The sequence below is a fragment of the Musca domestica genome, unplaced genomic scaffold (assembly GCF_030504385.1).
Source record: "Musca domestica strain aabys unplaced genomic scaffold, Musca_domestica.polishedcontigs.V.1.1 12, whole genome shotgun sequence".
In the NCBI taxonomy this organism is placed as follows: Eukaryota; Metazoa; Arthropoda; class Insecta; order Diptera; family Muscidae; genus Musca; species Musca domestica.
Window position 1 is genome coordinate 1,799,190 of NW_026712155.1, and position 23,144 is coordinate 1,822,333.

Below are 23,144 nucleotides of genomic sequence, written 5' to 3' on the forward strand. Positions count from 1 at the left end.
AGTGAAGGTCCATTTTTCAATGTATTTTACATATAACGAAAACGGGTCCATGAAGGTTAAAGTCGTGTTTTATTACTACAATGCTTGTAATTTAACAAGGTAGGAATCCTTAGAGGGTATAGTAGAAAACCTCCTTAAATCCACTTTTCGGTATAACCCCTATATACCAGTGCCTCTTTTTTAATTGAATTTCATTCCGAAAGGCCTATAATTTTGTATTTGATTCATAGAGAGGAGCAAGTAGCAAGAAACTGCAAATCTAGCCTCACTTTTCGGTATCGCCTTCATATAACATTTACACCGAATATTCGGCATATTTAAGCCCCTAACCACATTTTCCTGCCAATTTATCCGTCGAAGTTTTTTTGAGGGGAAAAGAGTGTACACATACAAAAGAATTGATGTCTGTGTACGTTTTTGTTGCAAGAGGCCTCTTACACTCCCATCTCTGGCTAAAGCAAATTAGTTAGCACTTTAAATGTTTTGCTAAACGAGCAAATCTTTCGTTTTGGCCAAAACTTAATTAAAAGGGGGGAAGCCAACAACATAAAACAAAAGAAAAACGTTTTTCGTTTTATTTCAATTCAAGCAAACATTCAACACCAACAACAACGGCTACGGCAACAAAAACCAATACTCTCGGTGTCGGCTGGGCTTTTCCTACCGACTAAACACTTTTCACTGACCTCAATCGGGCGATTGGCCAGTGACTGACGGACGGACAGACAGTCAGTATTTTTGTGTTTTTTTTTTTCAGACAGGGGCCCCTCCCCGCTCCACATATATGAATTTTGCGAAAAGAAAATTCAATACCTGTGTAGTGACATAGTCAAATGTACATACATATGTGGTATGTATATACGGTCACCACAATTCAAGCAGGGCTGGCGTTTACAGTAGCCCAAGAAGTGGAGGCAAATAGAGTTGCAGATTTGTTTCTTCTTCGTCGTCGCCATCATCGTCATGTGTATCTATGTTAATAGCATTTTGTTTACAAGAGCTTAGTGGTCTCGGTGGTAGTCCATACTCACATCATCCAAGCCTCACATTATAGCGCATTACCTAATCACTGCTTTTTCCGTTGTCTTTTTTCGCAAAAAAGTAGGAAAATTAACAACAACGACGAAAAAGAAATGCCTGGACCAGGTTCACTGTGTCAGTGGGAATGAGCTCAATTTTTGGTTTGCTCGGCCACTTCTGTGTGGCAAATTTCAAAATCTCACATCGCATCATTTGATACGTCTGATGATGAGCGGGCAAGCGAACGAACGAACGAGAGCTGTCAAAGATCTGTTATGTGGCCCGCATCAAGTGCCGGCAATCTGGCCAAGCATTCATTCACGCATAGCTCAGATACGCAGGGCTTTTTGTTGTTACAACTTTAGTCTAGGCTATGAAATGGATATCTTTAACATCGGCATAAATGTGGTCATACTTCAAGCATGACTTGTTGTGTTCTCTGATTCTCACTTAGGTTTCGAAATAATTCTGCTTAGCAAACGAATCTGCATTGATATTCACTTTCAAGCTAAATTTTAGATTGTGGGAATTGGTTAAAATAAAACACGACCGGCATGTGCCAAAAAGCAACAAAGCGCATTAACACTTTGGTACCCAACAACAAATGCCAAGTTTTTGAATAGGTCATAGGACCGCTGTGAGACAAAATCTCAGCACCATGCCAAATATGACCGGTATTTGTTTTCTTTTTTATCAATAAATGAATGAATCACTTCCCAGACGTAGAATGCTGGAAATATTTGCTTTTTTTGCGATCTTCAAGATTTGATTCATTCTTTACACATTTCAATTGGCCGTAACGATTATTCATTAGACGCTTTGTTAATTTGCTGTGGAATTGAAATGTCTGTTTTTTTTTATTTGTGATGCCAATTCATGAAACGAATGGCAAAGTAATAAATCAAACAATTTGGAGAGAAAAATGTATTAAGAGTTGGATTGGAAAAATAATCACTAGTTTAAAATGATTCTCTATTCCTGTACTGGGATCTTCGCAAGAGAAATGACGCCAGCAAAAATTGAGAAGCCACATGCGCCAAGGTAATGTAAACAATCAATGGGCAATTCTTTAAAATGTTGGAACATAAACTCAACTATTTTACTCTTTGCCAAGTAGTGAGTCCGATTTCGATTCGAGCAAGTTCCATTAAAACTACAAATACCTTCGAATATGGGCCAATATAGTGGAACTATACTGAAGACTGGACCCTTAATTATTAATTTTTACAAGGAGTTTTTCAAAACTCTAGAAACCGAATTTCAGACATTTCGGATGTAAATTGCGTTTAATGACTTCAAAATACAGAATATCTGACGACATGGGGATGTACTTAAATGTAGATCTTTAAGAGATGTTCTTTGCGACAATGGTGTCATACCTCTTTGAACACAATTTGTCAATTCCGTTAAAAAATATGACTAAAACGCCCAGATACCTTTAATCGGGCTATATATCAAAACATGGACCAAATTCGAAAAATTTCACAGGAAGCTGATTTTATCACTGAGAACCCCAAATGTGAAGTTAAAGCCAAGTCCATGGGGAATTATGGACAATTCATATAAAATACTTTAACAGAGCGGTGCCGTTATATGGTGGAAGCTATATCAAATCTTGGAGATTTTGGATTGTTTTTCATTCGGAAATACCATATTCATTCAGAATTCAAAATACCGATTTGTGGTAAGTTTTTTTACAGGAATTTTGAACTGGAATGGCCAAAGAGTTTGACAAAAGGATTTTGGCCATGTAGGACCTATTTTTCCCTAAGCCGTATGAGAGATGGAGGTGCTTAAAAGTCATATTTGTCAATTGTTCATTACCAAAATGGCTACTGTACCCATTATAGTTTATTTACCTTGGATTTACACCAACTCTTATCTTCTAAAATTGCAAATACTCTTCCCTTCCCTTATCAAACAATTCGGGACTCACCCTAGGAGGCATAAAAATATTTAAACCTTTGGTCACGGATTTTCCCCTTTTAAACATAATATGCAGGCCTAAGAAGTCCACAACTTTTCGGCGGTCAAAAAAACTAACAAATCTTCACACAAACGATCCCTGATCTCCAAACATAGGTGGGGTAATAGTTTCCGCTTATAAATACATATGCCATTACAATAAGATTAAATGTTTTAGCAGAAAGAACCTTTCAGCTGCTGAGTTAAATGAAATGTTTACCCAAAACCTTTTGCCTCTCTCTCTCTCTCACTCTTGAAACCTGCAGGTGCCTCCACAACATAAACAGGAAAACATAAATCCTCTGTCATTAAGATGTTGACGATGACGATGTGTCCCCCATGGCAAGGAATGGCCATGGTGATGATGACGACCCATGATTGGGAAGCCAGTCAGTGATGGAAACCGCATGTAAAAGTATGACATTACAGACAAACAGGCTGGAGCTGGCAGGCTGGCGAGCAGCCATGTGAAACAATTTAAAGTGGCATCACAAACGGCCAAAGGCTTCGCAAAGACAAACATCGACACAACAATATTGAGTCCCGAAAACAGGAATTCAATGATGATTGAAATTCCAGACACATCTCTCACACACACACACAAACAAAAAGGAACCTCTCAAATTACTCAACATTAAGACGATCGAGTGGCATTTACTTGGCTCCTTAAAGGAAAGATAAACATTGAGTTGACGTACACATTTGTTTATTTGGGTTTTATCTCTCCCCAATATCTCTCTTCCGCTCTCTTCTTCCCTTAAAATTGACCTTTTTTCTGTTAGTTTGGGTGTATGCAGGTGTATAGTCCCAATGATTTGTGATTAATGCACCAAGTAAATGATTTGAAGGCTCAACGGAAACCTTATTCTTTTTGAGGGGTAAAAATGCACTTGTTTGTTGTTGTTGTTTGTGTTTTTTTTTGTGTTTGTTGGTATTTTGAATATCTTATTACCGCCTTTTCAATATGATTTACTCAAATAACTTGTCGTACTGGTATTGAATTTCACAAATGTTTCTTTTAACGCACTACGAGAATCTTTTTTTCTTTTCGTTTTTTTGACGTTTTGCAATTTATTCAATTCAATTTATTCGCCAACCAAAACAGAAAACGCGATAAGGCAAAAACATGGAGACATTGGTTCTTTTGGTTATGGGGTTTTGCCGTTTTGTTTTATTTTTATTTTTATTATTTTCTTTTTTTAATTTTGTTTTCATGCCATTTAATAGGTCTTGGTGTTGAGTTGTTTTAAAGGCCAACCGACCAACGGGGACCATCACAACATTGGCCCATAAATAATAACAAACAAATAAAGCGTTTCACAAATGGTTTTGCATTTCCTTTTTGGAAGAATTCGATGGCAATACTCTTCTCTTTATTATTTTCTATTTTTATGACAGCGCTTGAATGTTGTTAATTTGCTGCAATTTTGTTTAAATGCCATGTGTGCATATTTTTTATTATTTTCTTTTTTTTAATTTGCCATAATTGAACAATCAATTTTCACTTTTTTTCTGCTTGATTTGAAGATTCATTAGCATTTATTTGTCGATAAAAATGTTCGCGTCTCACGCATGCGCACCTGACGACGACCCGCATTCACATAAACTCGGCTCAAATTCTCAAACACAACTGAATCGCTGGAATCCAACGGCAAGGTAAACAAACAATGCAACCAACTGAAAGAGTACAGCGACTTGGCAGCATTCGGCAGCGAATGGGAGGGAGAGTGTGAAATTTGTTTGCGTTTGTTGTTGTCGTTGTCGTTCGAAGCATCAACAACGGTAATGTCTTGGGTATGATGTTGTGGTTGAAAACCGGCTTTTGTGAGTGTTTGACGACGAACATGCACAGGTATTTGTTTTGTGGTGAGTTTTGGTATGGGAATGATACCCTTCCTACATTTATCGTTTGTTTCCACACAAAATTGGTCGACAATTTTTGTTTTCTATTTTTTTATACCCTCCGCCATATGGGTGCAGAGAGTATATATCATTTGATGCGGCCAAAACGTGCCTCATCGAAATAAAGGCTTTAGACCCTAAGACTCTTTGGACCAAATCCGTTTCATGACATTTGTAGTCGATCTAGCGATGTCCGTTCGTCTGTCTGGCTGGTGCACACGATAACTCTCGAAGGGGGTATCCGATTTGATCCAAATTTATGATTTACATCGTAATATTATTGTCAAACTTAGATCGAGTTCGGAGATGGGCAATATCGGTCAACTCCTTCTGCTACCTCCCCCCCAAAATGTCAACATTTTCAAAGAAAATAATTTATAACTCTTATAAAATGTGATGTAAGATTGTCTTCAAATTACACAAATATGGTAGAGATCGGAATATTCCTTCTGGTTCCTATACCATAAAGGGTCAAAATTTTGAATATTCATGAAGCTCATAAAGTACGAAGTTAACGTCCGATTCCATTCAGACTTAGCACATCTCAATATTTCCATCAACACAAGATCTGTTATAAAGATGGTAGAGATCGGAATATTCCTTCTGGTTCCTATACTACAAAGGGTCAAAATTTGCAATATTAATGAGGCTCATAAAGCACGAAGTTAACATTCGATTCCATTCAGACTTGGCAAATCTCAATATTTCCATCAAAACAAGACTTTTTAAAAATTGGAAGAGATCGGGCCATTCTTTCTGGTCCCTCATCCACAAAGTGTTAAAATTTTGAATAACCAAAACGATCATAAAATCCGAAATAAGCATCCAGTTCTCTTCAAATTACACAATATTGTTATTAGCCCAAGGTCTGGTGTGAAGATGGGCTATATCGGTCCACTCCTTCTGGTACCTCCCCTACAAAGGGTCACAATTTCCAATACTTTTTTCTGTCATAACTTGTGAAACAAGTCGGTGATTCTTTACAACTTGCTATATCTAAATATTTATCTTAACCAGAAATCTAATATGAATATGTCGGAATTTTTGGTTTCGCATAAAAATAGATATAAATGTTAGATTTCCTTCAAATTTTGCGCGTAACAATATTCTTAGCTGTATTAGATGAAATATGAAAACGGAATACTTCGCTCCGCTATATCTATTATCATTTTCCAAAAATTTGCACATACCTTATATAAAGTACAGGAAGTAGGCGATAGTCCAAATCTGTCACGTTGTAATATTTCTATCAGTCTTAGGTTAGATACGGATTAGTCAATATAGGCCAACTGCTTCGTAACTTCCCCCCTAAAGAGTCAATAGTTTGAATAATCATGAGTTAAGGCTGGGGGTACACACTGTTTAGAATACTGCTGAAGTTTTTTGTATTTTAGGTTCAATGTCAGTAGAGATCGTTAAAACATACCCTATTCAGGGATAGAATGCTTCAATTTTTTTAGCATTCACGACATTTCAAAGCCGATACTGGTTATGTAAACCATAATATTGATCTGTAATCTGTAAGAAGCAGTTGGTTACGATTAATATAAGAATCAAACTCCTCCGAATTCAATGATTTAGACTCCAAGTGAATGCATGCGAATTTTTAGCATAAATACAAATTTTTAGTATATACAAATATGTCTGCAAATGTTTGGATATACGCCTTGGTATTTTTTTCAACATTATTGAGATAAGACAATAAACGTTTCAAATTCCAGTCACATTTACAACATTTCTAATTTAATTTCGATTTTATAACGCTCACATTAAACTAGAATATCAGAATTGAAATAATCAATGACTATGTTCTTCCACAACCTATTTTTTATAAAATGTATTGCTTTCATATTTTACGTACAAATAGCTTAATTCTAAAACCCGTCGCATTAACTTAAAAGAAAAAAATCCCCCCAAAAAATTGAAAACAAAACTTGTGAACTCACCTCATCTGAGTTCTCCAACTCTGTTTGGGTTTCCTTCTCTTCTGTTTCCACGTTGCATTCCTTTCTAACAGGTGTGCGGGGGATGTTTGATGCAACCTCGTTCGACGCTGTTGCATCGGGGTATTCCGGCTGTTGCGGCTGCAACTGTTGTTTGCAGTTGCAACAAACACCGCTAGATGGCAGCATCTGCTTGGTATTGTTATTATTATTGTTGTTTGAAGTAGTTGCATTGTTATTATTAACATTGTTGTTATGGTTGTTGTTGCCATTATTGTTAGTACTAATCTTTGGTTTTTTATCTAAATTAAGCGTCGTCGTTTTATTCGTTGAAGTATTTGTTTTATTTGTCGTTGCATTTCTGCTGGTAAAACTCTTTGAGTTTTGTAATGTCTGTAAATCCTTTTTCAGTTGCCCAATGTTGCGTTCTTTGGTTTTTATTTCCTCTAGCTATAGGGAAAAACAAAAGAAAGGAATAAAAGAAAATGGTGAAAAGATAAAACAATTGGGATGAAAAATATAATTACAATTAGATCAAATAAAATATAAATTTAATTTTGAAGGGAATATTTCTTGGCTTACAATCTTTAATTTTTTGAAAATTCATTTATTTTATTCTTTATTTATTCATTCTTTCTTATTATTTATTCAATTGTAAATTTTCAAAATTATCTTGATTAATCTTAAAAAAACACACACATCTTCTTCATTATAAAATTGAATGTGTAAATCCAATACTTTAAACAATTCCCACACTTCGGCAATATTAATATTGTAATATTGCGGTTGTAATATTGTGGTCTGGAGGTCCAATCCTTTTCGACCAAAGTTTACGCAATTTGTCGAACAATGTTGCTAAATATGCAACAACTGAGCAAAAACCAAACAAAAAAACACATGTGGTCAGTTCAAATTATGCGTTAGCTTAGGACAACCGCAGCAAAAACTCCTACCAATCGCCCCATGCATCTATCCCGCGAACAAAGCGAGGTCGTAAAAAAAGACGTGAGAAAATATTTTGATTCGATTTATCCTAAATGTTTGCCATTGCGTCTGTCTGTCTGACTGACTCATTCATGTGGACACGTTGTGTGTAAGCAGACATTCTGCCACAAGTCGCAAAGGCTAAGCTGGCCTCCACACACACACATCCGTATCTGCTTGTGCAAATAAGCATTGTCCATAAAATCCAAACTGTCTGCTTCAATCCGTCGTCTGACCAAAATATGAATGAACTCTAATTTGTTGAAGCCCCGAGGCTAGGCTATTCAAGCGGAGTCGCAAAAAACGGCCAGACATCAATGAGTCTAAAATTGCAGGGTTTTGTTAATAATACGAAGGTGTAACAGGACGAGAGAATTTTAAATCATAAATAAAAAAATGCAATAATTTTGTATTTTAGGTTCAATGACTCAGAAAAGAATTTGTTTCAAGATTCGAATTGGAAATGTTCGTAGGACATTCCTGAAAAAACATTTATTTCTGGCCGGCATAAAATTCTCCCAACAAACATTTTCATTACCAATTAATGAGTTTCTCAACCATTTTTTGGCTAACCCATTATATTTACAAGGTTATGTCATGACCACCATTGAACACTTAAATTCGACAAATAAGTAGAAAAAAGTATTTGTTGTATGTTTAGAATCAATTTTGTTGCGATGTGGTTGATATGTAATGGCGGATTTTCAAGTACGTAAAGTATTAAATCGTACTAAATTTTGGAAAAAGTAGAGTTGAAAACCTAATATTCGGCATTTGAATATTTTTTTATGAAATCGAGTTGATACATGGAGATGAATTTGGAAATACGTACCAAGAAAATCACGAAAAGTACTAAATGATATTAAATTTGGTAGTTGGAGATGGTATGCGGGGTGAGATGAAAAACTGCAACCAACTTCAAACTGCTGTCATTTCCAAGCCACTCGTCCGACAACAGCTAAAATTATTCCAGTGACAGCTCATTAAATTGTTTATAAGCGTACAAAAGCATTTTGGTCCGAATTTTCCAGAAAAAAAGTTATTCGTGATGGAATTTAAGCGTGATAGTGTGATTTCCTTATATTTGGCTGGAAAACCACAAGTGGCTATCGTTAGGGCACTCCAGCACTTAAATGTGAATAAATCTTTTGTGTCCCGTACCATCGCTCGTTACCGTGATACTAATAGCGTAGCCCAACGTCAAGGAAGTGGACGGAAGAAAACATCAACATCAGCAGAAATGGTTCGAAAAGTAACAAAAGCGACTTGATCGAAACCCGCGCCGCAGTGGCCGAAAAATGGCTCGTGAGCTAAACATATCGCAATATTCCATTTGGCAAATATTGAAAAATGAGCTCGAAAAATGAGCTCGTGTTAAAGCCATTGAAATTCCAAGAAGTGCAAGAACTTACACCGCACAGAAAGAAAATAGAATCAAAAGAGCTAAAGAGTTGCTTGGCCACCAGAACTCAAGCACCGGGCATGGTGATGGTGTGGGCCGCCATAACAGCCGATGGTCGCTCTCCGCACGTATTTATCGACCGTGGCATCAGAATAAATGTCGAATATTATCACGAAAATATTCTGGAGGGTGTTTTAAAGCCACCCAAGAATGGTTGCAAAATGAGGTTCTCACTTCATTTCTGGCACACAATGGCCACCAAAATCTCCAGATACCAATCCGTTGGACTATTGTGTCTGGAGTATTTTGGAAAGCAAAGTTGGCACTAAGAAATACCAAAAGAATCGATCACCTCAAGCAAGCGTTTCGCCGGGAATGGGCCAAAATACCGCAGAGCAACATTCGGACAGCGTGTGACGGTTTCATTGGCTGTTTGAAGGCCATAGTTCGTGCCAAAGGTGACCAATTCGAACAAATCTAAACATCCAACATTTTTTGCTTTCATTCAATAAAATGAAAAAAAAAATTAAAAATTATGGCGTTTGCAGTTTTTTTATCTCACCCTGTGTAGCGGTACTGTCCGAACCGAATTTTCAGCCCATGTGGCTGTAAATTAATGCTTTGAAAGGCAATAGCTCAAACTCATCCTCTCAGAGAGAGCTCAATTCAGGATCGGATTTTGGGGTGGTCTATCAGCGAAGTTCAAACCCATTTTAGGGGGCAACCAATTAACTTTAAATTTACAACTTAAACAACGGATAACTAACCATATCGGAGGGGCCCCGAAATCCGAGCCTGCGGACCATGCTGGACTTCATAGAGCGGCATTTTGCATTTTGAAAGCCTTAATCTAATTTTTCAATTGAAAAGGCTACAATACTACTTTTCGAATTCGCCGTCAAAGTATTAGGCCAAAAGGTATCCAAGCATGCTTGCCACCACCAGTTTTTATTTGGATTGTATAATTGAAAATTAATCGTCACGTCGACCCAAGTATTTCTAACACTTGGAAATGTTAAACTGGGACTCTCCCTTTAGACCCAAACTAATCTAAAAATCAATCACACTTCCACCAGCTCCCCCTAAAGCCACAACAAAACTTAGTATCTAAATTATTTATAAATAAAGGTTTTCACAAAATTTGAATATTTACATAAATTTTAAAAAAATTCTCAACAAAAATAATTTTTTTCTTTTGTTTTCTGCATTCAGAAACAGTTCAAACGACAACAGCTACAACAACTTACCAATCGTGATATTTCATTTTTGGCAGATTTTTGTATTTGAGTCAATCGGATTTCATAAGAATCTTTTAATTCGCGTATATCAGCTGCTTTTCGTCTATCAGCGTCGCAATTAATCTGCAAAAAGAGAATCGGAACCGGAATGGCATTCCCCCAACAGGAGGGAATATTGAATATCCTTGTTAGAGATTACAACTGAATACTCAAAACGAAGGCAAGTGACGAACGGACATTCACAGCTATCACAAAATCAAACAGAACGAGAAGGCGTTTATGGGCATGCAAACAATGTTAGTAAGGACGACACAATGCAAATTTTGACTTTAATTCGGAATTAGAAAGAGGCGTTTCCGAGCTCCTCACTCAAAAAGCAACAATAAAACACTGGGCATCACCCCTTCGATTTTAGGTTTCATTTCTTTTTTTGCCAGAGAAATTCATGCATTAAATAAATTGAAAAGATGATTCGGCCCAGATAAGGTAGTGAATGACATTTGGTCATTAGATAAGGATTTCCGATGGCGAGTCGAATGCAACAAAAAGGAATTTGCTGAAGAACGAAATGTGTATAAAAGCACTTGGGATTCTTCCCCAGGTCAGTCATTCAGTTAGTTGTCGACAATGTGGCTGGCTTTGTGGTTATTCGGCCTGGTAATTGGTAGTTCCACGTCGGAGTTGCAGCAGCACAAAAGTCTAAATTTTTATTCGATGGCATTCAATAGCTCCTGGATGGACCCAAAACGTTCTCATCTCATCGAGTTTGTGGGCGAAGTGTTTTGTAAATCTCATCTGAAAGTAGTTCATGTCTACTATGAAACCGATATATCTCTAAGGTACTCCGGGCAGATATTGAGGGATTTGAATCGTTGTGGCATATCCTTTGTGGCACTGAGGTAGGCGATTTTCTTAATTTTTAAGTTGCTTCAATTTCTTCATTTTCTTTCCTTTTCCCAGAAATGACCAACAAAATTCCCATTTGAAGACAATCTCCGACGATGGCATCCTCCTGCATTTGGTGATCATCCTAAGGGACATAGACCAGACCTTGGACCTCAGCATAATACGCAAGAAATCAGCTGCCAAGCACTTGACTTATATAATGCTTTTGATTCAGGATGCCCACAATGTGACGGAAAAGTGGCTGCTCTCAACATTCAAGAACTTCTGGAAAATGTGGATTTTGAATGTTGTTGTGGTTTTTACAGACCCCAAGCAGGGCTACATTGAGCTTTATCGTTATGATCCATTTGCCAAAATTTTGAGGCATCGTATTGCTCTTGGACCGGACACCTATAATCTGGATGAGCTATATCCCAAGGACATTCTGAACATGAGAGGAAATCCTCTACAGATTTGCCTCTATCAGGACAACATTCGAACTATATTCGAGAGTAGTGGCAACATTTTGGGCACCGATGGTCTAATGTCTTCGTTCTTGGTAGAACGTCTGAATGCCACTCCACTGGTGAGACGTATTCGCACTTATGGCAATGATTCCGTTAGTCAGGATCTGTGTTTCAAGGAGACTTTTGATGAGTTGGACGATATGGCCACCAATATCCGTTTCCTCTCGATGGAATCATTTTATGGTCGAGTCGAGTCCACGATTGTTTTGAATCGTGACGATCTGTGTGTTTTGATACCCAAGGCCAAGATAGCCTCGTCATTTTGGAATTTGTTTCGTTCGTTCAGCATCAGTGTCTGGATTTTGATATCCGTCAGCTTGGCCATGGCCTACATATTCTGCTCACTTATCTATCGCAACATCTTTGCGGGAGATAAACTGTTGTTGGACCTGTTATCCTGCATAATTTCAACACCACGTGCCCGATTGCAAAGATCCAGAATGTCGGCCCGTCTCTTCTTTTATGTTTGGCTTGTCTACGGTCTCCTCATATCGGCTGCATTCAAGGGCAACTTGACCAGTTATCTGGTGGATCGGGAATATTTGCCGGATGTAAACACATTACAAGAATTGGCGGAATCTAAATATCCCCTGGCAACATTGCCGAGGCACATAAAACACTTGAATCGTTATCTGGATCTGAATAACCCTTATGAGTCGATGTTGAGACAGAAAATTATCCCCCTACCCGACGCCTTCTTCAATGAACTAATCGAACACAACAATCTCTCCTATGCCTATCTGCAGAAGTATCACATATCGGTGTTTCGAGCCAATTCGCGGAAACATTCACTGAATGGCAAACCCTGTTTCCATGCCATGGCTCAGTGCATTGTCCCGTTCCACGCCGTCTACATAGTCCCCTATGGATCCCCCTATTTGGGCTACATAAATAAACTGATACGCAATGCCCAAGAGTACGGCTATCTCCATTACTGGGACAGCATGATGAGTGCCGTCTTTCGTAGATCCCGTCGCAATGGCCAATTGCAGCGAAGTGATGACAGCGAACCGGAGGTTTTGCAGTTATTCCATTTCCAGGCGGTCTATTGTTTTTGGGCCATGGGTTTGGTAATTGCCATCGTTTGTTTTGCGGGGGAGCTAATTAATGCAAGAATATCGTTTTGAAGCAAATGCAGCTGGACAGAGGACAGGGAAGCGAGGACAAGGTAAGCGCATAACATGCATGCAACGCTCGAGCTAAGCACATCGAACAGAACATTGAACGCATTTCTTCATTTCATTTTGCTTTACTTACCACTTTCTTTTCTTCCAGGGCTTTATTAGCTTCCTTTAAGGCATTAATTTCATTGGTCAGTCTTTGGATTTCATAGTTAACGAGGCCGCCTACAGCGGCCTGTGGCAAATTGTCGGCATTTGTGTTGGTTGAGGAGGACTCTGATTTCTTTTGGGCGCCAGTTTTCTTCAAATGTTCTACGACAGTCTGAAGTTTCTTTACCTCCGCTTTCCACTTTCGAGTTTCAGCTTCATTTTGAGCTCTAAAAGAGGTGAAAATTGTTGTTAAATGAATGTTAAAAATGTTGTAAATAAATACATGTGTTACTAAATGGATGTTTTAAATGGAATATGAAACTTTTTCGGATTATACTATAATAAACTGTTCCTTAATTTCATCTACCTATGCCAAGAAAATAGATATAAGTCAAAACTCAAACCAATTCTATTACCCGCATACAAACACTACTATTCTTCCATTCTTCAAAGGCCATAGACTAATGGATATATAGACGACCAAAGCTTTCAATATCGGTTGCTTAAAGATGTCGCAAAAACAGTTTTTGTGCGGTCAGGTGTGTGTGATCGATTCACTCGACTTCGAAAGCAATTTAATTGAATATTTTCTGATGACATAATGTTGGAGGCTGTTTTACAGTTCTTAAATATTTTACAGTGGTTGATATTTTAAACCTGAGTGATAGAAGTCAGAAGTTTGTACTCAAACGCTTTAAACAATGGGGACGACGTCTGCTGATTGGAATTTTTTCAATGATAAACGGTGAGAGGATTCCTTCGTATATATATTTATTAGTCTATGACTATATGTTACCGGATTTTGTAAAATTGAGCAATTTCGGAAAATATTCAGATTATTGGAGGGTGAATTGAATCTAATCATATTCTGTGAACACGATTAGCTTTTTCAGCACAATGTTCAAATTTAATTGATATTGGCATATCATCTTCGTGGTTAAAACTCTACTTGTTCAGTCACCCCATCCTAACACTACTCACTTTTCATCTGTTATGAAGAACGCCATCTATGCTTCAATTCTAAGACCAAACAAATAACTATTAGTGTGTCATTGTGACATTTTATCTATGTATACAACAAACTGAGAGAGAAAGAGAGAATTGATGACAGTTGATCACCGAAATTTAAAAGAAAATTAATTTGTTAATTAAAAACGTCGACTAGAATTTTCTTATAAAACATTTTATATTTGGTAAATCTAAACAAGTAAAAAACAGCTAAGTTAGGCCGGGCCGAACTTTTAATACCCTCCACATTTTGAAGGAAATTAAATTGTAAAAAAAAAAAAAACAGCCGGTAATACCGATTCCGACCTTAGGAATACAGAATTTGAAACAATTCCGGTGAGTAATGCCGTTAAAATCATCAAAATACAGAATATCGGCAGGTACCGAAGACGTGGGTCTGCATAGGTATTTTTCTTTCATAGGCTGTAGTGCCCATTACGAACTTCAAATACAAAATTAGATACGATTTCGGTAAAAAGTGTCGCTAAAATCATCAAAATACCGAATATTGGGAGGAGGCTATATGAAAACGGCGACCAACATGGTCCATTTACGAACTTAACCTGCAAAACACACATGTGTGCAAAATTGTAGCCTTCTATCTCAATTCGTTCGAAAGATAGCGTGATTACAACAGACAGACAGACGAATGGACATCGCCAAATCGACTTAGAATTCCGCGTCGATCAAGTACTTGGGCCTGACATGAGTATTTCGAGGAGTTAAAAACGGAATGACAAAGTTAATATACCCTCCATAAAATGGTGGAGGGTATAAAAAATATTAGCAACAAACTTACCTCAGCACTCGTACAGCTCCCCTCTCGGTGGTGAGACTTGATTTCAGTTCATTAATTTCCAAACGCAATTGCTCGGTGAGAGCATTTAACTTTTGTATGGTTTGAACATTCTCCTGAAGCTTACGCTTGAGTCTGGGTGGAGGTGGGGCAACACCTGGGCCCTTGGCGTTGGTGGCATTGGGTGTGCTCTCACTCTGACTGGCATTTTTGGGTGGCAAAGGAGGTTTGCCGTTTAGTTTCTCTGACTTTTCCGCTCTGTTAACTGAACGCACTTGAGTTTGTTGTTGTTGTTTTGGGTTTTGATGTTGACTTTCCGAATTGATGTTTTGGTTCTCCTTCAAAATGAGTTTACCGCGACAATTCAGTTGTATGCCCTCGATACGAGTTCGTTTCTCCTGATTCACAGAATCTGTTACCGATGTCAACGAGGCCGATAGGGTCTTCTTGCGTTTCAGCTTGTTCTTCGGCGAGTACACCTCCTGCCATTCTTCCTCATCGGATGACAATTTGCCCCTCAACCGACCAGCGGCCGAGTTCTGTTCTTGCAGTTTCATTTGATTCGTTAGATCGTACAGCTTTTGCTGTCTGTGCTTGACCATTCGATAGCTGTCGCTGATGTGCTCAGCCAGCTTGGTCATCAGTTCGGCTTCCCTGCTATTGGGCCGGGCAGCGGAAGCCTGTTGTGTGTTCGACGATATGCTAGAGGTCGTTTTCAGTTTATCTGCCATTGCTGCTTGAGTCTGTGTGATAATTCATACAAATGCCCTGGGACGTTGTATGAAGTTCGTTTTTCAAAGCATTGAACGGTTTCGTCCGACCGTTTTTCTTCTTTTGTTTTGTTTCCAAACAAAGTTCTCTCTCTTTCTGGATTTGCAAATTCCTTGTAAGCTTTCCTAAAGCTTTGCTTTTCAATTTTCAATTCTGCAATTGTTGTGATTTCTTTTGTGTGTTTTCTTTAATGTATCTTCTTTAATGTAAAAAAGATGTTTGAAAGCACCGTCTTGTGGCAAACCAAAATCCCGTTCTTTGTTGTGAGTCAATAAGTCAGTCACTCAGTCAATGGTTAATAATTTTGCAATAGCGAACAAATGTTGTTCTGTGTATGTGTGTGTGTGTGAGTGAGTGAATGTAGCAGTTATCCAATGTTCTTCTTATAGTGTACGTTTCTTATTTCTTCTTCCGTATGGCACTTCGTGGGATTCCTTTGTGGCGTTTATCTGCAAAAGAAAAAGGTGGAAAAAGAAATTTTAATTTAATAATTGCCTTTTGTGCTGTTGTTTGTTGTTATGGAATAATGTATGAAATAAATTGCGCACAGCCTAAAAGTATGCAAGCAAATTGTAAACAAAACTCTTGTAATCAGTCGGCGGGAGACTTATATTTAAAAGAGGGTACGGAGTTTTAAGTAAATTTTTAAATGTTATTTATGAAAACATTGTTTTGAAATAGAAAACGGTATAGAATAAATATTTCGTTGTCTGCACAGGGTGAAATGAAAAAACGGCAACTAATTTCAGACTGCTGTAATTTCTAAGCCACTAGTCCGACATCCGTTAACATTTTTCCAGTGACAGCTTATTGTATTATTTACAAGCGTACAAAAGCATTTTGGTGTGAATTTTCCAGAAAAAAATTATTCGTGATGGTATTCAAGCGTGATAGTGTGATTTCTTTATATTTTGCTTAAAAACCACAAGTGGCTATCATTAGAGCACTCCAGCATTTAATTGTGAATAAATCTTTTGTGTCTCGCACCATCGCTCATTACCGTGATACTGGTGGCGTAGCCCGAGGTCAAGGAAGTGGACGGAAGAAAACAGCAACAGCAAATGGTTCGAAAAGTAGAGAAGAGACTTGATCGAAATCCCCGTCGCAGTGGCCGAAAAATGGCTCCTGAGCTGAACATATCGCAATATTTCATTCGGCAAATATTGAAAAATGAGCTCGGGGTAAAGCCATTGAAATTCCAAAAAGTGCAAGAACTTACACCGCAACAGAAAAAAAATAGACTCAAAAGAACTAAAGAGTTACTTCGCATGGCCGAAAGTGGTAAACTACCGAATTTGGTTTTCTCCGCTGAGAAAACATTCGTGGTCCTGCAGTTTGTAAACAAAACAAAATTATCGTGTTTACTTGCCAAAGAGGTCAGCGAAAAATGTGCATCTTCGGTTGGCCACCTGAACTCAAGTGCCGGCAATGGTAATGGTGTGGGCCACCATATCAGCCGATGGTCGCTCTCCGCTCGTATTAATCGACCGTAGCGTCAGAATAAATGCCGTATTAATCGACCGTAGCGTCAGAATAAATGCCGAATATAATAGCGAAAATATTCTGAAGGGTGTATTAAAGCCTTGGGCACGCAAACACTTTTGCCGCAGACCTTGGACATTCCAAAAGGACTCAGCACCATCGCACTCAACACGCGCCACCCAAGATTGTTTACAAACTGAGGTTCCTAGCTTCATTTCCAGCGCACAATGGCCACCAAAATCTCCGGATACAAATTTTTGCGTTTGACTTTGTTGCAGTTTTTTTATCTCACCCTGTATATGTCGACGTCTTCGTATAGGTCCCATATATTTGTATCTCTCGATACTCGATATTTTGACGATTTTAGCAAAAATTTCAAACGGACTAACTTAAAATTCGAAATTTGAAGTTCATAATGTATAACCCTATCGCCCCGCAAAAAACAAATGTACGCAAATAACATTTGTGCGCTTTAATCTTCTTAAGAAATGGCATAACATGATTGAACTATGCTCTTACGTGGACAAGCGAGCATGAATCTCTCTCCGCATTATTTACAACAACCACAACTTACCCTTCACAAATGGCAGGCAGTACAATGACCTTTCATATCGTCGATGATGTATCGGCACTTTTTGTGGTCTCCGTTATGGCTTTGCTGGCCTACCCAGCCAACTGATTGGTCAATGCAAATGGCGCCCCTGGGTCGAGCGAGTGTGTAAACAAATTTCAGATTCATTGCCTGCTTTTCACATTTTCCAGAAAATGCCCTCCCCCATCACAAAGACAATAACAATTGAATCGATTTGATATCAATTTTTTTGTTTTGGTGGATTTGTTTATTCATTGATTGTCTGGAAATGGCCACAACATTGTGGCAAATTACGGATTTTACTTAGTTGGATAACTGTTCTGGTGTTCATAGTTTCAGCGATGACGTCAATTTGTGTCATATCATTAAATCGCACTTGGAAATGTTTTTCCTTTTCGTTACAGGTTTATGACCACTAAACACGCACTGTTTTGAGATGTGAGAATGGTTTGTTTTGCAAGGAGTTTCTTTGGGAAGAGAAATAAAATATTATTTTTTCTCAGCTGTTGTTTTCACTAAAAGACCGGCCCGTGAAGCCTGTAAATGCTTAAAACGCGCAAATTATACTGAAATGAAATGAAAAACAAAACCAGTTGGCTGGCATGCAGCGCAATTTGCGAAGTGAACGAAGCAAACAATTCTTTACTGAGGGGCGGCAAAACAAAGAATTAAAGGAAACGACAACAGAGCAGAGGTGCGTTAACGAAACAAAATGAAACGGCAAAACAATAAGAGCCGGGAGAATTCTACTTTGTGGTTTCTGACTTTATTGTTTTGCGGTGGAGGCAGTCCACCTCTCTCTCCCAAATATCCATTGCAAATAAAGCTTTTAAAGTTTCTAATTACTCTCAATGACTTCATTGATATGCCATTAGCCACGGGACGTATGAGTGATGCATCTAATTTATCATACGCCTGAAAACGATATTGATTGATAGCCTCATTAGAACGAGTAGTATTTGATTAATCAGACACACACACACAGACAAATACAGCCGTGTGATGATCATGTCACATTGGCCAAGTTATAAAAATATCATAAAGTTTATGACAAGAGAACTGTTTTGATAGCTACTAAAATGCCCCACACACACACACTATCATACAACCAAAGTGAATTATCATTTTCAATCACAAGGTCAGCCAGAAATGAAATCATTTCACAATTCATTTTTACATGTTGCCATTGCAGACATGATCTGAAATTTTCTTTTTTTCTTCTTCTTCTATTTGTGTTTATTTTTATGAAATAGGGGTATTGGATAAGACAGACGGCGTAATTTAAACGAATGAGGATGAAGACGCATGCAAAGTCAAGGTGTGTTTTAGACACGAGATATTGAGCATTAGACTAGATTGAAAAAATAATTAAAAATTAAATTTAATTTTTAAACTCTTTAAAAATTAAATTAATTCTTTACGATTCCTGCACATTGTGTAGGAGATTTTATTAAATTTGAAATTTAGTTTGCGACACTTCGAAGTATTATTCGAAGACTCCTTAAAGTGTATATATTTATGATAAACGTAAAACACGGTATATTAAAGATAGAATCTTGGAATTTTGGTACAGACATTAATACTATTCCTAGGATGTTTGAAATTAAAAATCAAATGCCTTGGTCTACGTTTAGATATAACCCCTATATAGCGATAACTTTTGAATCTCGGTATTTTGAACCAATTCTTAAATAAATCAGCTGTGAAGGCTCAGGAAATAGTTTATCTCCTCGCAAAAAAAAAAAATAATACCCCACATAGTTGTATCCTCTAATTTTGGAAGATATTTAAAGATGTTGAGGTTAGCCGATTTGGCCTTTATTCAAGTTTGGTGGAGGGAATAAAAGGTTCAACCCACCTGAACCACCTTCTTATTTGTGTAATGCTAAAATAGACAATTTTTCAAAGTCATAATTTACCCAAACATTTTAAAATCTATCAGTCAATTTGTCAGTTTTTCTGGATTAGTATAAAAATTGAACCCATCTTTATTGAACTTTGAAGGAACTAGTGAACATTTCAGAATTTCATGAGACTTAAAATTATTCGAAATGTCGGCCCTTTGGAGAAGGTACCAGAAGGAGTGAGTTAATATACCCCATTTCCACATTATATATATGGTTGGTAAAAATATGGAGATACACGAGGTGTGAACAACATCAGAATCCTTACTCCTTCTATAAAAATTTTGACCTTTTATGGGGAGGTACCAGAAGAAATGGTCCTATATTGACCATTTTCTAGTTCAGTATAAGTTTGACAATAATATCGTATACTTTCTTCGAAAGCTACTTACGGATGGACATCGTTAGATCGACTCCAAATACAATAAAGCAGATTACAACCAAGGAAACCTAGGGTGTAAAATTGTAATTTCGATTAGACAAGCTTTGATCGCATCAAATTAGGAATATCCCTGTAGCCATATGTCTCAGAATCTAAAACAAATTCATAAAAAATGAAAAATTGGTCCATATGGCTAGAGAGGATATAAATCATGTGATACGGCCAAAACGTGCCTCATCGGAATAACGATTTTAGACCAAACCTGTTTCAGGACATTTGGAGTCCATCTAGCGATGTCCATCCGTCCGTCTGTCTGGCTGTCTGTCTGCTGGTTGGTGCGCACGATAACTCGCGAAGGGAATATCCGATTTAGTCCAAACTTGGTACTTCGTATTATTCACATCGATAGATCGAGGTCGTAGATGGCAAAGGTCCACTCCTTCTGATACCTCATCCACAAAGGGTCAAAGTTTTGAATACCCACCAAAACGATTATAAAATCCGAAATAAGTATCCGGTTCTCTTCATATTTCACACATCCCATTATTTTTACTAACACAAGATCTGCTGTGAAGATGGAATTTATCGTTCCACTGCTTCTGGTACCTCCCCCACAAAGCGTCAAAATGTGGAATATCCATGAAGCTAATAAAACGCGAAATAACGGTAGATGCCATTCAGACTTGACACATCTCAATATTTCCAGCAACACAAGATCTCTTATAATGATGGTAGAGATCGTATTATTTCTTCTGGTACCTCTCCCACATAAGGTCCAAGATTTTGAAAAACAAAACGCTCAAAGAAAGCGAAATAAGCATCCAACTGTCGTCACAACTCACACATACAAACATTTTTGCTAACACAAGATATGTTGTGAAGATGATCTGACAAACCCTTCTGGTACCTAACCCTCATAACTTGCGAAACAAATCAGTGATTTTTTACAATTTTCTATATCTAAATGGAATTTATCGGAATTTATGATTTCGAATAAAATTGGATATAATGTCCGCTTTTCTTATCATTTTGCCCATCAACAATTTGAATAATCATAACATAAGTCAACCGATTAATACTTTTAATTAATTAATTTATTTATTTATTTATTTATTTATTTTTTTTTTTTTTTTTTGTATCTAATTCCACCAAAATCATTACTTTTATTAGCTTATTTACATATAAGTTGCAAGTATAGTCCTAATGCAATAACCCTTTATATGTCAAAATATTTGTGCAAATATATATAAAACAATAAATACGCAAACACACTCTCGTATAGCTAATGAGTATACACAAATCCAAGAAAAACGCAAACAAACAGAGAAACAATAATTTTTCAAACAAAATTTTTCTCAAAAAAATTAAATTTTCTTTTTCTCAAAAATTGAAAATTTGAAAATCTCTTGACCTCGAGCCTCAATGATCTCTTGCCATGGATGTTTAAATACATTAAACAAATTACGTTGTTGTATATTGTTTTGTTTTTGTTTAATTCCAAAACAAAGCAAATATTTTTCGCCAGTACATCTGCTCTGCACCTCTTCGATGGCCTGTCTTCGTGTACTTGAGCTTTTACTTTAATTAAATTTAATTACTCGGTAAAAAAAGGAAACACCCTTTTTTGCGTTGCAAAAACTCAATGAGAGAGAGTTTTTGTTGTTTAAAAATAGTGATGATGTTGGTGGACACCAAGTCGATGATGATGACCTCAGTTTCAGTTTATTCAGCCCGCAGAGCAAACACAAATCCTCTAATGTTTAAAATATGCGTGTCCAAGCGATTTAGCCAAAGAGAAAGATAGAAAATAACAACCAGCAACCAGGGTGTGACCATTTTAAGTTATGATATGGTTTTTAAGTAGCACACTTTGACACGGTGACATTTGGGTCCTTTTTCGTCCTTTATTAGCGCATATTCAGTTCACAAGTCTTCCATCAGCCTTTTGTTACACAATTTGCATTTGTTTGTAGCAGAAATATAAATGGAACATCTTTTATGTGCCGCCCAGCTCATTTTCGCCAGACATGGCCACCTCTGTCTGCTCCCAATAAACCTCCACGCATTGCATTCGGTGATGGACTTTTATTATTCAGCTTCGTAGGAAGCTTTATTGAATTAAAATAACAATTTCTGCTGAAATTGCTCTTATCATCACAATGCGAATATACAATAATAATAACAACAACAACAATGGAAACGTACAAATACAACAACAGCAATGAAAAACTTTTGTTATTTATAATCCATCGGATGGTTCTGGTTATGACCCCATCTGTGCACATGATGATGATAATGCAGAGCAGAGAGGTAGAGAGAGAAAGAGACACGGAGACAAAATGCCAAATGCGGTTATGAAAATGTCTGGCTGTCTGACGAGGAGAATATTATGTCAACCGCAATGCAAACACCGTCTCACCTTCGCCCTCCCTCCGCTCACCCTAATGCAGGGAGTAGAAATGTGATCGATTTACGACAAATATAAAAGCACTCTGGAGAAAAACGCTTGATAAATGCTTTCCAGCTAACTGTTTGCTGTTTGGCATCTGCCATCGCCGTCTAATTTATGATGGTGGCTAAACGGTGGCCAATCGATAAAACAAAACAGACAAAACAAAAACAACAACAAACGTCCCATTTCAAGGTGAGACCGATGATGTAAATGTAAATGTGTTTACATTAGACACAAATCCGACAGTCAGAGTTCTGATGTTGCAAAATAATAAAAATAAAAGAAGAAGCAGAAAACAGAACGGAAAACTAATATTATCGTCATGGCTGTTGGACAAGTTAATAAAAATAAATAAATTTTCATTTTATAAGAGAAAATAAAAAGTCTTAAACAAGTCGGAAATGTCGGACTGCTTAGCCTTGAAATGGTTTGGAAATATTTTTTGGAGGCAGCTAATAAACGCTATGTGTGTAAAGTGCTCTCAATTGTGAGGAAATCAGAACTTCTAGTTGAAAGAAGAAAGGTTACTCTGCGTAGAGAGTTGGTGGCATGTATGTGTGAGTGATTTGTAAAAAAAAAGTTAAAAAGTATCAGTCGGTGTTGCCGATAGATGTATACCC

At 37.4% G+C, this 23,144-nt stretch overlaps 2 protein-coding genes across 5 annotated transcripts in view; one reads left to right on the forward strand and one right to left on the reverse strand.

The window, feature by feature from the left end:
• LOC101901274 (uncharacterized) overlaps positions 1–23,144 on the reverse strand; it is a 105,146-nt gene that overhangs the window by 71,894 nt on the left and 10,108 nt on the right. For 2 of the 4 annotated variants that reach the window (XR_009341463.1, XM_059118045.1), the window contains exons 2-5: positions 14,945–16,161; positions 13,124–13,364; positions 10,464–10,577; positions 6,834–7,280 (exon numbers count right to left, since the gene is read on the reverse strand). Coding sequence is in view for 3 of the 4 variants with exons in the window: in XM_059118045.1 (XP_058974028.1) it covers positions 6,834–7,280; positions 10,464–10,577; positions 13,124–13,364; positions 14,945–15,672 (1,530 nt within the window). In the remaining variant the exon portion in view is untranslated. Of the gene's footprint in view, positions 1–6,833; positions 7,281–10,463; positions 10,578–13,123; positions 13,365–14,944; positions 16,162–17,768; positions 18,287–23,144 lie in introns of those variants that run through there. The other 2 variants (XM_059118046.1, XM_059118047.1) reach the window with 2 other exon arrangements.
• Positions 10,587–13,091, forward strand: LOC105261666 (uncharacterized). Its single transcript, XM_020035892.2, has 2 exons — positions 10,587–11,353; positions 11,415–13,091. Exons 1-2 carry the CDS (start codon positions 11,082–11,084, stop codon positions 12,991–12,993), a joined length of 1,851 nt encoding a protein of 616 aa, XP_019891451.2. The 5' UTR covers positions 10,587–11,081; the 3' UTR covers positions 12,994–13,091.

Bases quoted from the DNA above. Each gene is read 5' to 3' on its own strand.
- LOC105261666 (XM_020035892.2), top strand. From the start codon at position 11,082: ATGTGGCTGGCTTTGTGGTTATTCGGCCTGGTAATTGGTAGTTCCACG. The intron at 11,354-11,414 runs GTAGGCGATTTT...TCCTTTTCCCAG, and splicing joins ATATCCTTTGTGGCACTGAG to AAATGACCAACAAAATTCCC.